The sequence below is a fragment of the Heliconius melpomene genome, chromosome 2, assembly GCF_056956725.1.
Source record: "Heliconius melpomene rosina isolate 202511_hmr_F chromosome 2, ASM5695672v1, whole genome shotgun sequence".
NCBI classification, from domain to species: Eukaryota; Metazoa; Arthropoda; class Insecta; order Lepidoptera; family Nymphalidae; genus Heliconius; species Heliconius melpomene.
In genome coordinates, this window is record NC_140390.1 from 9,228,233 (window position 1) to 9,242,931 (window position 14,699).

A 14,699-nucleotide genomic window follows, 5' to 3' on the forward strand; every position below is an offset into this window, starting at 1 on the left:
AATTAGTAACAAGATAAAGCATTGAGACGCAATGTCTTGAAAATTAGACGGGCAGGAGTGTTTTTACACTATGTTCCCTCAGCCTACACTGCTATGGACTAAAGGCTTTGTATGGGAGTAAATTTATCTAGTATTCGAATTTACTACCGTCGCGTCCACTTAAATAGACACTAAGTGCGCAACGATACAGTAAATTTATTGAATATTTAAACATAATTATACAATCTATATCGATCGCTTTATAAGGTAAGCTATTAAGATAATAGAAGTATGTAATTGGTTCGCCGCATTTAACTCCGTACAAGAATAGGCAACAACATAAATAACTGAACCTTTTATGTTTAGTACCTTTTATTATGATATAGTTATATATTTTAAGTAATTAAGTTCAGTTATATGTTCTTATCAATTCGCTCTGGTATAGAGGTTCCTAGGTTCCCCTTACTTACCTTGCTATGTGCGGGAATAAGTTACGTCGTGGAGCTGTGTGGTGGTTATGGTTTCGATTTCCACTCGGGACATTGGATTATTTATATTCTAGCAAGATAAAGAGCGAATCTCTTACTCGAATTTGGCTGGAAAGATGTAAATGCAGCAAAAACGTATAAGTGTTCGTATCTTTTAGTTGCATTGATTTAGAAATTTGAAATTTTTCATCGCCCCATGGGACCGTAGACCTGATTCGTTATTACTTTCAGCATGATACCCTCACGCTACCTTGCGATAAGTGGTCTTGACAGACGTACAGACAGGCAAGAGAGTAATTCTATAAGGATTTCGTTTTTTTGTTTTGAGATATGGAACCCTAAAAACCAATAATTATTGAAACATGATTCGTTCATCTTGACATTTAGCGCCCCTTAAGATAAGATGAAATCCGTAGACGAACGCAGGTTACCGACATAGCTCCCAAAATCTGCAAGCTAAAGTGGCAATGGGCAGGCCATATTGTTAGGAGGACCGACAACCGATAGGGAAGAAAGGTCCTCGAATGGCGACCACGTCTCGGCAAAAGGAGTACAGGCCGCCCTCCAACCAGGTGGACCGAAGACCATAAGAAGACAGCGGGAAACCGCTGGATTCAAAGGGCGCAGGACCGGACGGAGTGGCGAGCATTGGGGGAGGCCTAAGTCCAGCACCTTAAAAGGCTGATGGATGGATGGATGAAGATAAGATCTGAGCACATCCTCTGATAACTCATTTAGTTATTGAAGTGCAATCTATATATAAAAAACTTACAGTTACTGAGCGACTGACAGACAACGCACAGAAAAAAAATAATAAAAAAATATCTCTTCGTCATAATCGAACCCATAACCAATTTACTGTGAAATCCTTAAAATAAACAATGCTAATGTAAAAAGACCTTGTAAATACGTAGTTCATATGAAAAAGAAGCTAATAACCGTCTATTATTTCGAAGATCATACACATACAAATACAAACATACATAAATATTGATTACTCTTAATTTCACTCTGCAGCATCTTATTATGGACCATAAATTATTTAAATACAGTGACCGATGAAATTCTGGTATTAAGAAATTATGATAATATGTTTACTTTAAATATGTTGTTTGTATAAAAGATAATGTATGACATTAGCTAGGGGATTGGGATTCGATTTCTGGTTAATATTAAAACTTAAAATATATAGCGTTAAATTACATCATTCTACTTAATATTACTCTACGTAATGTCACGAAAATTAGGTGGTACGGAGAGAAAGGAGTGTCTTAACTCTAAGTTACGCTCTGGAAAAATTAAAACCGCATGAGAGTAGAGATAAAAATAACGTCACACGTTATCCCGCACATAGCTGGAAGACAGAAGGAACCTGGGAACTTGGTGTTAAAACATTAATTATTTTATTTAAAAAAAATAGGAATAGGATTCCCCGGTAAAAGAGGAATCCAAAAGCCGTAGAAAACGATAGAAATTTAAATCGAAAAAATAAAATATAAATTTAAATCAAATTGACACTTCTCTCCACTCACTAACAAACAGACTAGAAACGTAACGTATTCAAAAGTGAGACGGCATTTAAGTTAGAAGACCGTCTCCAAGATCCTTTGTCTATTCGAAGGTGTGTCTAACAATGTGCGTTGCAAAACGCTACTTTGAACACGCTTTTAGCATAAACAGGTGATTTACTATGAAAGGACGGTTGCGTTATGAATGTATGTAGATGTGATCATTTCTCGAAAACATTTCTTGAAGTTTTACTGTAAGCGTGGCGAACGTGGCTTTGTCTCCCATTTGAGGGATTAGTATTTTGGTTTCTTCGATCTGGTAGGAAGATAAAGAGTTTTGCCTCTAGGTTCCCTCTGCCTTTCCTGCTATATGCAACAATGATGATGAAATTGCTTAAAGTTTTCTGTAAATTGTACTGATGAGGTTTAAAAATTGGACTAAAATTTTAAGATTATTTTAATTGAGGCCTCGTGAAATAGTGTGCCAGTGTCTGACTGTAAGCGCATTGATTGTACCAAGGTTTGATTCTTGTTTTTGTCAAATAATTATTTTTCTCCATTCTGGTGAATAAATCACGATGTTGATTCACATGGAGAAAAAAAAACAAAATAAAAGAAAAACAATTATGACAGTGTCTAATGAGAACACTTAACTGTTCAAAATAACAAATTAATCTAGGAAAGTTGTGAAATACGGTCAAAAAACACGTCTCAATCTAAGATAGGGCACCAAATTTGGTAGTTCATTACTTCTGTCATATACGGGCGTGTGGCGCCGGTACAAGATTCAATTAATAGTTTTTTCTACGACATATCCGTTCAGTTGTTGAGATTTTATTATACATTCTAATAATATGATTGCATTAGTTTGTAAATTATTTTTTTATTTTATTTTAAATACTAGCGTCCCAAATGCGGCTTCGTCCGCTTAAACTTTTTATTATTTTTTGATATTATAACAAAATTATTTAAAATCTTCAAATAAATTGAATCTTATGTGTTATTCTGAGGTATAAGCTATATTACTTAAAAGTCTCATCTTATTCCGTAATTTTTACGTAATAGTTGAACACTCATCCATCTCACTGTCCCAAACTTTTACATTAATATAAATAGAAGAGCGATAAAATAAAAAAAATATATACAGGGTGTCCCAGGAGTCCCATAACTGTCACGACTTGGTCTATCACCTGTTTTCGTCTTATCGTTGACTCCTGGGACATCCTGTGTATGCAGTCATTCCCCTGAGGAGAAATTGATCTCCGGACCATCACAATTACAATTACAGTCCCACAGCGCCACGACGACTTACAAAATAAAATTGTTAATACAATTTACAAGCAAAAATAAAATTAATACGAAAAAAACTCTAATTAATTATTACCATGTAAAGCAAATAAACAGATTGTTACAGTAATTTGTTGTATAATGAAAGCGATGCGTTTAGAAAACACAGCAGATCTGTCTTGCTCTACATACAGCTTATATCGTTGAGATAATTAGAAATGTACACCTACCTATGCTTATTTACCTCGTACCGGTAAATATATGCGCGGCGTTGAATTCCGCCATAGCAACTGGTTTGAGATAGTTGTCCCTTCAAATTTTGTATATTTATTTCATTTAACTTGTTTTTTTAAAAAATGTTATTACATCATTGTTGCACCAAATGAGCGATATAACGAGTACTGAGTCTATTTAAATAAATCATGGCATATTATTTTCTTATGTCGCATAAATCTCTTTTTAAATGAAAAACGGGGAACAGAGCGATATGTTACTATTGCATTTAAAGGAATAATAGTATTAAATACAATGTTTTTGTTTCAGCACGCGAATGCAGTCCGTGAATCAGCTCGTCTCATCCTCGACGCTCCAGCTCCAGCTCCAGAATCTGAAGATGCCTTAACCTTGGCAAAAGCACTGCGCACTAGACCTCCAGTCAACATGCTACCTGCTGCCAAAGCTGGCACTTTCTTTGCCCGAGATAATCTGTCAAATTTTATTGAATGGTGTCGCAGAGCTTTGGGCATCCTCGAATGCTTATTATTCGAAACTGATGATCTATGCCTCAGAAAGAACGAAAAACACGTCGTGCTATGTCTCCTAGAAGTTGCAAGAAAAGGCGCAGTATTGGGTATGCCAGCTCCGTTGCTTGTTCAAATGGAGAAACAAATTGAGAGGGAATTGGCTGGAGAGGAATTACGTCCAGATGATTCTGCTTTGGGCTTGGTGCCTTCTGGACCTCAGCCTCAGTTGGTGACCAATGATTTGAGGAGTTTGGACGAGAGAGTCAGGGATCTAGTAGAGAGATGCTCCTGCCCCACACAGTTCCCCATGGTGAGAGTTTCTGAAGGAAAATACAGGATTGGTGACACAAGGATGTTGATATTTGTTAGAGTAAGTTTATTATTTCTTATGATATTTCTTACTTTTCTTTATTTATGTAAGCTTTATACGTTCCCGTTAACTTTACACTTCGATTATTTAAAGATGCTACTACATGCTCCTATCATCACGTCCAATCAGTTACGTCCTAATTAGTCCGATGGCGATATATTGGTAAAACCACAATATCGTGCTTCTTAGAATAAATAATAGTATAATCAAACATTACTTCCCCGCTCTGGTAAGAGAAATGACGACGTTGAGTTGCAAAATTCCTATTTCGAATGAAAAATGGAGAATGGAGATTCTTAACATTATTTTCTCATCTCACATTTATAACAATATGGTATATAATGTGAAAGTAAAAAAAATCTAACATGTTATATATATACAAAAGTAGACAATAACGTCAAGTTAAGACCTAACTTAGTACAAAACAACATTAGAGGTGAGCAGGAAGAACACATGACATTGATGTATCACTACTTGTAATTCCACATAGCGAGCAAGTGAAACGACGCCGTCTAATTAATTACTTTAATATAAATAATATAATATCATTAAATATAAGAGGCGGTTTTCGCGACGGTTGTGAGTTCGATTCCTATTTGGAGTTTGCATTGTTTTCATTTCATTGCTCTGGAACAAGTATAGACTATATTACATAGCGTTAATCGTTTCAATTAAACACACCTATACCAGTAGCTAGAGTTACCTCCCGTATTTAGAATTTGTCATACACATCCATTCCAAGCCACGATTAAAAGCTAGTTTATACGATAACCTAACTAACTCTTTCAAATATTTGAAATAACTAAAAGATCAATTCACTTGTTTATCGACCTCGGTCTTTCGCCGATTAGGTCCAAACCTTGCCTCGCTTAATAAGGGCTGATTGGCGGTCCAAATCGAAATATCAATATCTGATCTGGTGGTCCATTAAATGTATAGGCTATCAGGTGTCTCGATAGAATGGTCGGAAATATCGATTTCTAGTATAAAATAGAACTCCTTAAAATAATATGGAACAGATTTTCTAATTAAGGTTCTATACTTAGAGTAAACTAGCATCTGAGCAATTCTCTAGTGCTTATATTATTTCTTAAATTATTTTAATTTTATTCTGCACATAGCAGAATAGACCAAGAAATTTGAATGTCAAAACACTTCGTTCTCCGCCTTCCGCGAGAATTTAAGACGCAGCACTTTACCTTATGAGAGCAAGTAAAAATAACAGTAATTCGTTTCCCCGAGTTCAGATCGAACCCGCGACTATCGTGTTTACAATCAGACGCTAGAAGTAACGTCTTATCTCAGATTTAATCTACGTCGTAATTGATATTTTTTGATAATGATTAAAAATACAATTAAAAACATTATAATATATTTCATATATTCCAAAGTTGTTGATTGTAACAGATCACTTTTAAATAAAGGTCAAACATCAAACCATTTAGAAAATATCAGAGTTTTGATTTGCCCAAAATAGGAAACGATCAGGCGAATGATTCATCAATGAGACCTTAAACGATGCTCCGCTCAAGATGGAAATAGACCAGTTATGTAATAGCGATAGTAAATTATAAACACGTGTTATTTTATCGCTAGCTTTTAATTACACCCATTAGTTTTATTAAAGTTTAAGGAAATCCACAGAAATATAAGATAAGATATCGAAAGTATTTATGTAAATCAAAATTGATTATAATTTCTACTTTTTTGTTAAAATAAATAATTTTTTTGCAGATCCTTCGGTCCCACGTTATGGTGCGAGTAGGAGGAGGATGGGATACCCTCGCCCACTATCTGGACAAACATGACCCTTGCCGTTGCAAGGCTCAGCATCGCACTTCGCTATCAGCCCGTTTGGCGCGACCTAAGCACGACCTCGCCGGCGCCACTGTCACTTACGAGAGACCCGACCCTGGTCCGACTTCCCTCCCATACAAAGATTACAAAGAGCCCAAAACATATGAGCCAATGTCATTGCAATACAATTCAAAGCTTTATACTGACGATCCAAAATCAGTACACTATCAATCGAATAACAAATTAGATGGCAATAGCTTGCCATATTTGGGTGACGTGGACAGGGCTGCTTCTCCAAACAGGAAATACTTGACGCCAAGAAATAACAGTCCAGGAAGACATTCCTCTTCACCAGATCGTAGGACCAAGATCATCTCTACGAATCATTTGGTTCCTTCGCCTCATACCGTGAGGAATAAGAGTCCAAGGCCAGTGTCTCCTGCTCCAGCGACGGAAAGTGCTTCAGATAATGGATCCGAAGTGTCAGATGAAGGATACAGAAGTCTAGGGGTGGTAGCTGGATCTACACAGGGCTCACCATCAACGAAAACAACGAACAGATATTCGCTGCATAGTCAAAATTCTATGGACGACGCTGATTTTAGTGGTAAGATTATTTTTACGTCCTCTAAGTATATTTGGTATATATGCTTTCTCTTGAACGTTGAAAGTTAAAAAGTTTTAGGTTCAAATACTGCTTAGACATATCTTTATAAATTAAGAGTATTTTACTAAATCAAGAATTTAAACATTGAGAAATAGGAACAGTAATCTATAAATGTGTTTTATAAAAATATTCTATAATAAATTGTAAGCTTGCGATTGTGCTCGACAAACGTCCGTCACGGTCTGACAGGAACTATTATATGCGTAGCCTTTCTATCAATTATTAAATGGTTAGAACATTAAATGAGGCATAGTATTTTTATCAACATTTATAACACCTAAGAAATGTGGAAAATTATTACTAAAATATGTACTAATTATTTGTTCCGGTTAAATTTTAATTGCTTACCTACATATATTATTTAATAATAATTGATTACCTACATATATTTATTTTTCATTAATATGGAAACATTGAACAAACACAACTGACATCGTCACTTTAATATTTCTACGTATAGTTATACGATTCGTAGGTTCTAATCTAGTTTGGGGTAAAAATAGATTATTTTTGATGAACCTAAAAAAAATACTTCAACTAGGAATAGGTTTTGGATTAATTGGTATACGATTAATTTAGTTATATAATTCAAGAAATTTAATAACATAGTCAACCAAAAAGTACCAAATGGCTTAGAAACATATAAACGAAGTCGCGGGTGATTAGTTAGTAGATATATATAGAAAAGTGCATTTCCGTCCGTCTCGGTGTGTGGCTACATTGTTACGTGCCATCATGTCGTAGTTCATTGCTTGTACCAAATCCATAGCTGCGATCTAATAATATATTGTAATTTTATATTAAAAGTTTTAAGCTCTTATACGACAATGTAGAGAAAATCAGTTGAGAATCTTCACTTGAGAGAATTAATTATTTCAGTTTCTCTCATTCTGTTATAATAAATAGATATTGCACGGCGTTAAGTTCCGGCAATTTTAGTCTTGAATTGATACAAGGTTTTCTCAGTTTATACTTCTAAACAAGCAGAATGCCGCGTGAAACTAATAGATAGAATCCCTGTTAGCGGTGGTTATTGGTTCAAACCAAATTACCTCCAAATAATCAATTATCACTTGGAAATATATTTTTTTACAACTGGAACCACTAAGCACTTATTTCTAGATTTGAACCCGAAACCATCTCATATAACAGTCACGTTAGTCACTCCCCCCTGATCGACCATGATGTCAAAAATGTGAAGTCATTGTAGAAATATTCGCATTATTTATACAAGTGTTAGAAATTACTCTTTATTTGTTTATACTTATATGGAGTTTATTGGTTTTAGCTTTTCTTGTGGTTTCTACAAATTTTGACGTTCAATTGTGAGATTTGTTGTGATTCTCTGATGATTAGAAATTGTCTTCATTTTTCGAAAATTATATAACTAGTACAGAAATCAAATAAATATTTAACTTCACTTTGTATCTCGCATACAGTAAGCGTGAGTTGGGTTCCCTCTGTCTACTCAGCTATATGCGAAATATAATATGAAGTTAAAAAATTACAGTTGCACAAAATGTAAAAAACAGAGTAATTAATCACTTAAGTTTCTGGTAACATACCGTAAATTGATACAATCATATAAAAATTAAAAATAAATAAATCAGTTTTATGCTGTATCCCGAACACAGCTGGGTAGGCAGAGGGAACCTGGTGTTAAAACACTCCATTCCCAACAATAAATTAAAATAAATAAATTCATTTTCAAACTACATCCTGATAGAATAACGTCCTAACTTTTTTGACATTTAAGTAATGTCACCTAGCCTCCATATTGGTGGTGTAACAATGCATCGATTCTACCAAATAAAGAATATATATAATGATATACGAAACGATTTGCGTATGATTTTTATTATCGATAGTTATGGGATACATATGTAATTGTATGAAGAATTTTCTAGAACTATTCAACTATCAAATAAAATCCTGTATTGACGCAATCACCAATTTATTTGGTCGGAGATGAATATTTTAATGGCTATGACTTGGTTAGGAGAGTGGTCTTTGGTGACCTTTATTTCCTCATTTGCCTTCTAATTTCTGAGGCATTGAGTGTTGAGAAGCGAAACTCAACGCCGCGATTCTTCTTCAATGGACTGTGGGGATACTCCAAGCCGCTGGATTGTCTCTGGATATACTAAATAACTTTTATCAGTACGTAAGAAGCAGTGATATTTCGTGATGACCGAACAATATTAACCAATATATATTGAAAGAATATTATAAAACAATAGAAGTTCAGGCATAAACAGAGGCAACCTAGTGTTGAGACACTTTGTTTCTCACTCACCACAAACTTTTAAAGAAGTTGCATGTTGAGAAGAGGAAGAAGCAGAATTTAACCTCTCATTTTGTTCTATTAGACGGGAAAATAAAAATAATTTAGATATAATAATTCTCTGGAGTGGGAATCGAACCTTCTACCATCGCGATTACAGCCAGATATTGTCCTACAGCCTCAGAATGCAGGTATAATATAGAATCATAATATATGTAACAATAGATTTTCGAAATCGAAAATCAAACAAGTGAAAGGACAATTTGAATCGAAAGCTAAACTTAGGTCCTTGATAGGAACAATACTACTGTTTAGAGCTAAAATAATTTAAGTAATCTAGGCTTTAGGTCCCTAAATTTAGGGTCCAAAATATTAAAACCTAAATGTATGGGAACTCGTTCAGACGTGAGAGTATTTGAAAACATCGAGGGGTGATTCAACATTCTTTAAAGAACACAATGTGGCGACCAAATAAAGGCTTAGGTTAAGGTTTTGTACTGTTGTTACATACGTACGTTTGTGTATACGTATGTGCCTGTATACTTTTATGTTGAATTTTTGACTTGTTATTGTGAATTTGGTGCACTTAAAATCGATACGTCGTCGTCGATCGTCACGTCGTCGTGATAGTGCAGTGGCAAGCGTGTGATGTGAATATAAGGGTGACGGTTGTTGGTTCGATTGCTATTTGGGGAAATTAATTATTATTTAATCATATTTTCATTTTCTCGCTCCGTAAATAAGACAGCGCGGCGTTGAGTGCCACCAATGCTTCGAAAATTTGGCAAGAAGTGTGGGACAGGGTAACATAACAATAGGTTACATCTGCCTACCCTGCTATATGCGGGATATAGCGTGAAGCTGAAAAAAAAATATTTTAAAGTAGAAAAATCCGTTGAAAAATGAAAAACTACTAGAATGAGAAGTTGAAATGTGGCGTTTAGGTCGGTTAGGGAGGGTAGAGCAGCTGCAAGAGATTTCTAAAAATGCATACGGAAACGGAAAAAATGTCTTTAAGTCCCCACAAACTAAAATCATCATCATTATCACCAGCCTGTCCTCGTCCACTATGGGACGTAAGCCTCTATTGAGCTCGATCTTCAAACAAAGATGCGGGCGACGAATAGTTTCGTTAATAAAACTATGTTTAATTCATCTCCTTTTAATGAATTAGATAAGAGAACACTAGAACGATCATTTTATAATGAGTCAGATAAGTCGAATGAATTATGTTAGTTGTTGTTTTTTGCATAAATTAAAAACATAATTTATAAATTATTTATGTCTATAAAATTTATCACAGCAGCATTTACCTGTTTCATAGATAGCTGACAAACAAAGGACGCCGACAAATAGTTTGGGATTACTTTTATTAGATATCACATTATTTCGTAGATTAGATACATTTTTTTGTGAATAACAATAATGATTAATGACGTCATATTGTCTGTCAATTTTGAGTCTGACCTGGTAAAAATCACGCGGGGTTTAGTTTCGCGTGAGGATCGGAGTGTCTTAACCTAGATTCGTTCTGTTTACTAAAGGAAAGAAAAATTGTAAAAAATCTCTTCATTTTAGAAATATTCTATGTATAGTACCAAACTCATATTTGCAGTTCATTTCACACAAAATGAGTACACATGCTCGTAAACTGAAGTTTGTCAACACTTACAAGTTGCACTTCCATTTGACTTACAACCTGAAATTGGTACGGAATCCTCGATGGGCGAGTCCGACTCGCACTTAACCGGTTTTTTATAAATAAAGAGACACATGCACGCCTCCCACGGCAGCTCCCCTGTCAGCAGTTTGCACACGATACCAACTATAATAAACAAGTAACACATATCTTAAAAGGCAATAAGCTACAAGGCGAACCAGGAACTTGAATAATAGATCGACATACTACGATTATTCATATAATCTAATCTAAAGACAATGCTGATATTACGACCTTTACAAATTGCTTAAGTGCTGTTTGTTATTATATATTATGTATATTTTAATGTTTTATCTAAAGTTAGTTTTATGATAATAAGCAGCTATGAGTTCGATCCTATAAACTTAGTTGGTATAAATCTAGATAGATAGATTTGATAGTGTAGTACATGGTATTAAAGAAATCCTCTACATTTAAAAAAAAGCTTTCAAAATGAGTATCGAACATGTTCATTGAATTGTTTTTTTTTGTTTTCAGAGCGTCTCGATCATGACGACAGCTGTCACCTAGATAAAAACGACCGCGTCGATGACTACGTCAGCTTGAACACTGGACTGCGCAAAACTGATTTCTCTGATACATTCTACGGAGGCAGAAAGAACAGCACAGAGGAAAAGTCAAATCGTGCGAGTCCAGAATGTATTATTAGCAACGAAAGTAACAATTCACCCAGCAAAAGTCTTCGACCAAATCGGGAAGCATCGCAATCACCAGTAAAAACTATAAGGAGCAGACAAGCAAGTAGAATCCCACATTCTCCTGTACGAAATCGAACACCAAGTCGAGGAAACACACCAAGTCCTAAACACACTGCCAATACTCAATCTTCACCTAAATTGGCACCTAAATTACCACCAACAGCACGTAATACTTGGGGTGGCAGAACTGCTCCTACTCAGACCAAAACAAAATCACGACCTACAATTGGAGCAGATACTTTTGATAATCCAAACAAATCACCTAAGACTAAACCCAAAGCTCAAAACCAAGCCTTCAATCGAAACTCACCTCTAAGAGCCAGCAGCGCTACACTGAGGTCTCCAACACATCAAAAAGCATTAAGTCCTCTTCTAGAACACATTCTAAGATCTGCAGAAACTGCCAAAGACGATGCAGCGGTTTTGGAAAAAATGAAGGAAATAATCAGGACTTATTCTAAAGGTGATGATTCCCTTTCACGAGCTAGCTCAAAAGATTCCGACTATGCCGATTTTACATCAGCGTGGGTTATGTCCGATGGGAAACTTGAAAGGTCAACAAGCACTAGACAATTGGCCGCTCCCAGGAAGGATCCCAGGACTGGCATGTCCAGGATACCAGCACCTGTTTCTATTGGGTGCAGACGGTCTACATCAACCTCTCAATTCCAATGACCTGATGAAGATCAGGATTGAAAAGACTGAACTAATTCTTGTGTTTCATTCGAATCAAGTGATTTAAAGTGTTAGTGAATAGGCTATTTATAGACATGTCAAGATTTCGACGCAAGAACTTAGACCCTTACAGCCTAAGCATAATATATCTCTGTCATATCTTTGTAATAGTAGATGTATAAATTGTAAAAGGTAAAAAAAAATCGAATTTGTGTAATTCTATCATAGATTAGTCTAAAATGTAGATTGCACTAACTCGGGGACGAGAATGTTTCTTTAAAACACACATGACAAGTTAAAAAATGACAAAGAATTGTAAAATGACTAGAAAAGCAAGATGGTGCTATATTATTAGTTTTTTTAGTTTTTATTATTTGCGAATCATACGAAATGAAATAAAAAATATGTTAAGTTTTTAGTAAGACATGTAATCTTTGCTATTATTTAAAAGTTTTATCAAAATATGCTTAGTATTACGTTAGTTTAACACGTTTTAATATAAGATTTTATTATTAATAACCCGGTAATAAATTAGGCATTACTTGAGTTAGCCGGGAATTTGGCAATTGTTTTTTTTTCAGTAATCTCATTTTTCTGGAAGTAGGATATAAAGGGTTAGAGCTTATAACTGCACGATTAATTAACTAAATATAAAATAAATAATAAAAATCTTTCTATATTAATTAAAGAAAAAAACGGTACTATAATAAAATTTCATCCATTTTAGTGTCACGTAGAGTATAGATAAAAAATATTTTTTCACAAACAACATAAAATGACCGTCCTGATAAAACAAAATGGCGTATACTATAAAGTTGTTTCGTTCATTGTGAATAGATAATTTAATATTAATTAAATTAATGTTCGAATCAACTATGTTATACGAATATTGTTTTAAAATATTTAATATGCGTATGGTGCTTTATGTCCATAAATAATCTGCTTTCTTCTTTTTAATTGCCCATGGCTCTAAATTCTTATAATTTCTTATAAATTCTTATAATCTTCATATTACATAAAATATAGGAATAGTTCCCATATGATATATTCGTATTTTTTTTATTTTGCTAAAATGCTTTTTTTTATATTGTGTAAAAATTGTCTCTTTTTTATATTTATTTTATAATTTTACGTCATTAAGCAAAAGCTTTTATTATCTGCACTATAATGCTCTTCCCTGCATACTTATTTAGATAAGAAATTAATAAAAAAACGATTTCCCACCAAAGATCTCACTTTTGAGGTGAAAATGTCAAAAAATTACAGTTTGTTTTTTTTTTCAATTTTCACGTCAAAATAGAGTTTTGGAATTTCGCTGTACGACATAACTATTATTTATTTTACAGATATGTATATTTATAAAATCAAGAATAAAATCTGTCATTGAAAATAATGAATTTGCAAATAAATCGTGGCTTTTTTAAATGTTGCATAAGTCAAATAATTTCTTAACATAAAAAAATAATAAAGATAGTTTCTTGTAGAGATATTGTGAATTATAAACCTAAAATATATTTTGGTACTTGAAACATTTAATATTTAAAATAAAATCTGTAATTTTACTTATGCTTCGATCAGGTCAAGTAAATCTGTCAAAATATTACCCAACAATGTTATTTTTAAGTTTATTTTTAGTGTTTTTTTTAATATTCTTTTTGTAACGTTGGTAATATTGCGACAGATATACACTGTATCTGTATAGGTCTTGTACGTTCGTTACCAGTAACTATGCCATAGATTTTGTTAATTTAAATAAAGCGTTAAGCGTAATTCACATATTATTCTTTTAATTTTCATCCCTTATTAACATTGGTATAATATAAATATTTTCTTTAGTTTCGCTCTATATTTCGCATATTATAGAAGGGTAGGCATAGGGAACCTAGTGTTACTACGATCCCCACTTTCCATTGAATTTTTGAGACATTGCCAGTTGAGTGACGAAACTCAATGCTGCTCTTAGTCTAGTTACCAGAACGAAGAAATGAAAAAAATATTCATTTTCCCGAGTGGGAATTGAATCCATAACTGTCGTACTCTTGTTCTCTGGTTAATTAACATTAAATTTCGAAGTTTATAAATACATAGAAGTGAAGCTTAACGCGTTATTTCTTGAGAACGGAGTGTCTTAGTAGTTTCCCTTTGCCTACCTACGTCTCTATGATATAATATAGCGAGAAGCTTATAAAACCGAAAATAATATTTAATTTTTACACCATATTACACAAATAGGTTTAACGATAACCATGTAAACAGAACAAGTCTTCTTGGAAAATATCTCTGGATGTGGCATTTATATTTTATATTCTTATAAAAAGATGGAAAGAAAGGTGGGAGCCACATCAGAATAGTCTCGTGCCAATCCCAAAAATTTTATTAAGTAAAAAAATCCTGAAAATTTGAAAAAAAGACAAAGAATTTATTCAAAGCTAAAAATCAAGCAATCCTTCATGTAAGTACCCTCTATCTACCCTGCTATATGC

At 34.0% G+C, this 14,699-nt stretch overlaps 1 protein-coding gene across 2 annotated transcripts in view; it reads left to right on the top strand.

The window, feature by feature from the left end:
* pigs (GAS2-like protein pickled eggs) overlaps positions 1-13,992 on the top strand; it is a 96,065-nt gene extending 82,073 nt beyond the window's left edge. For both annotated transcript variants that reach the window (XM_085203371.1, XM_085203364.1), the window contains exons 3-5: positions 3,806-4,375; positions 6,110-6,779; positions 11,321-13,992. In XM_085203371.1, the coding sequence (XP_085059497.1) occupies positions 3,806-4,375; positions 6,110-6,779; positions 11,321-12,216 (2,136 nt within the window). In that variant the 3' untranslated portion in view covers positions 12,217-13,992. The remainder of the gene's footprint in view (positions 1-3,805; positions 4,376-6,109; positions 6,780-11,320) is intronic.
* Positions 13,993-14,699: the final 707 nt, after the last annotated feature.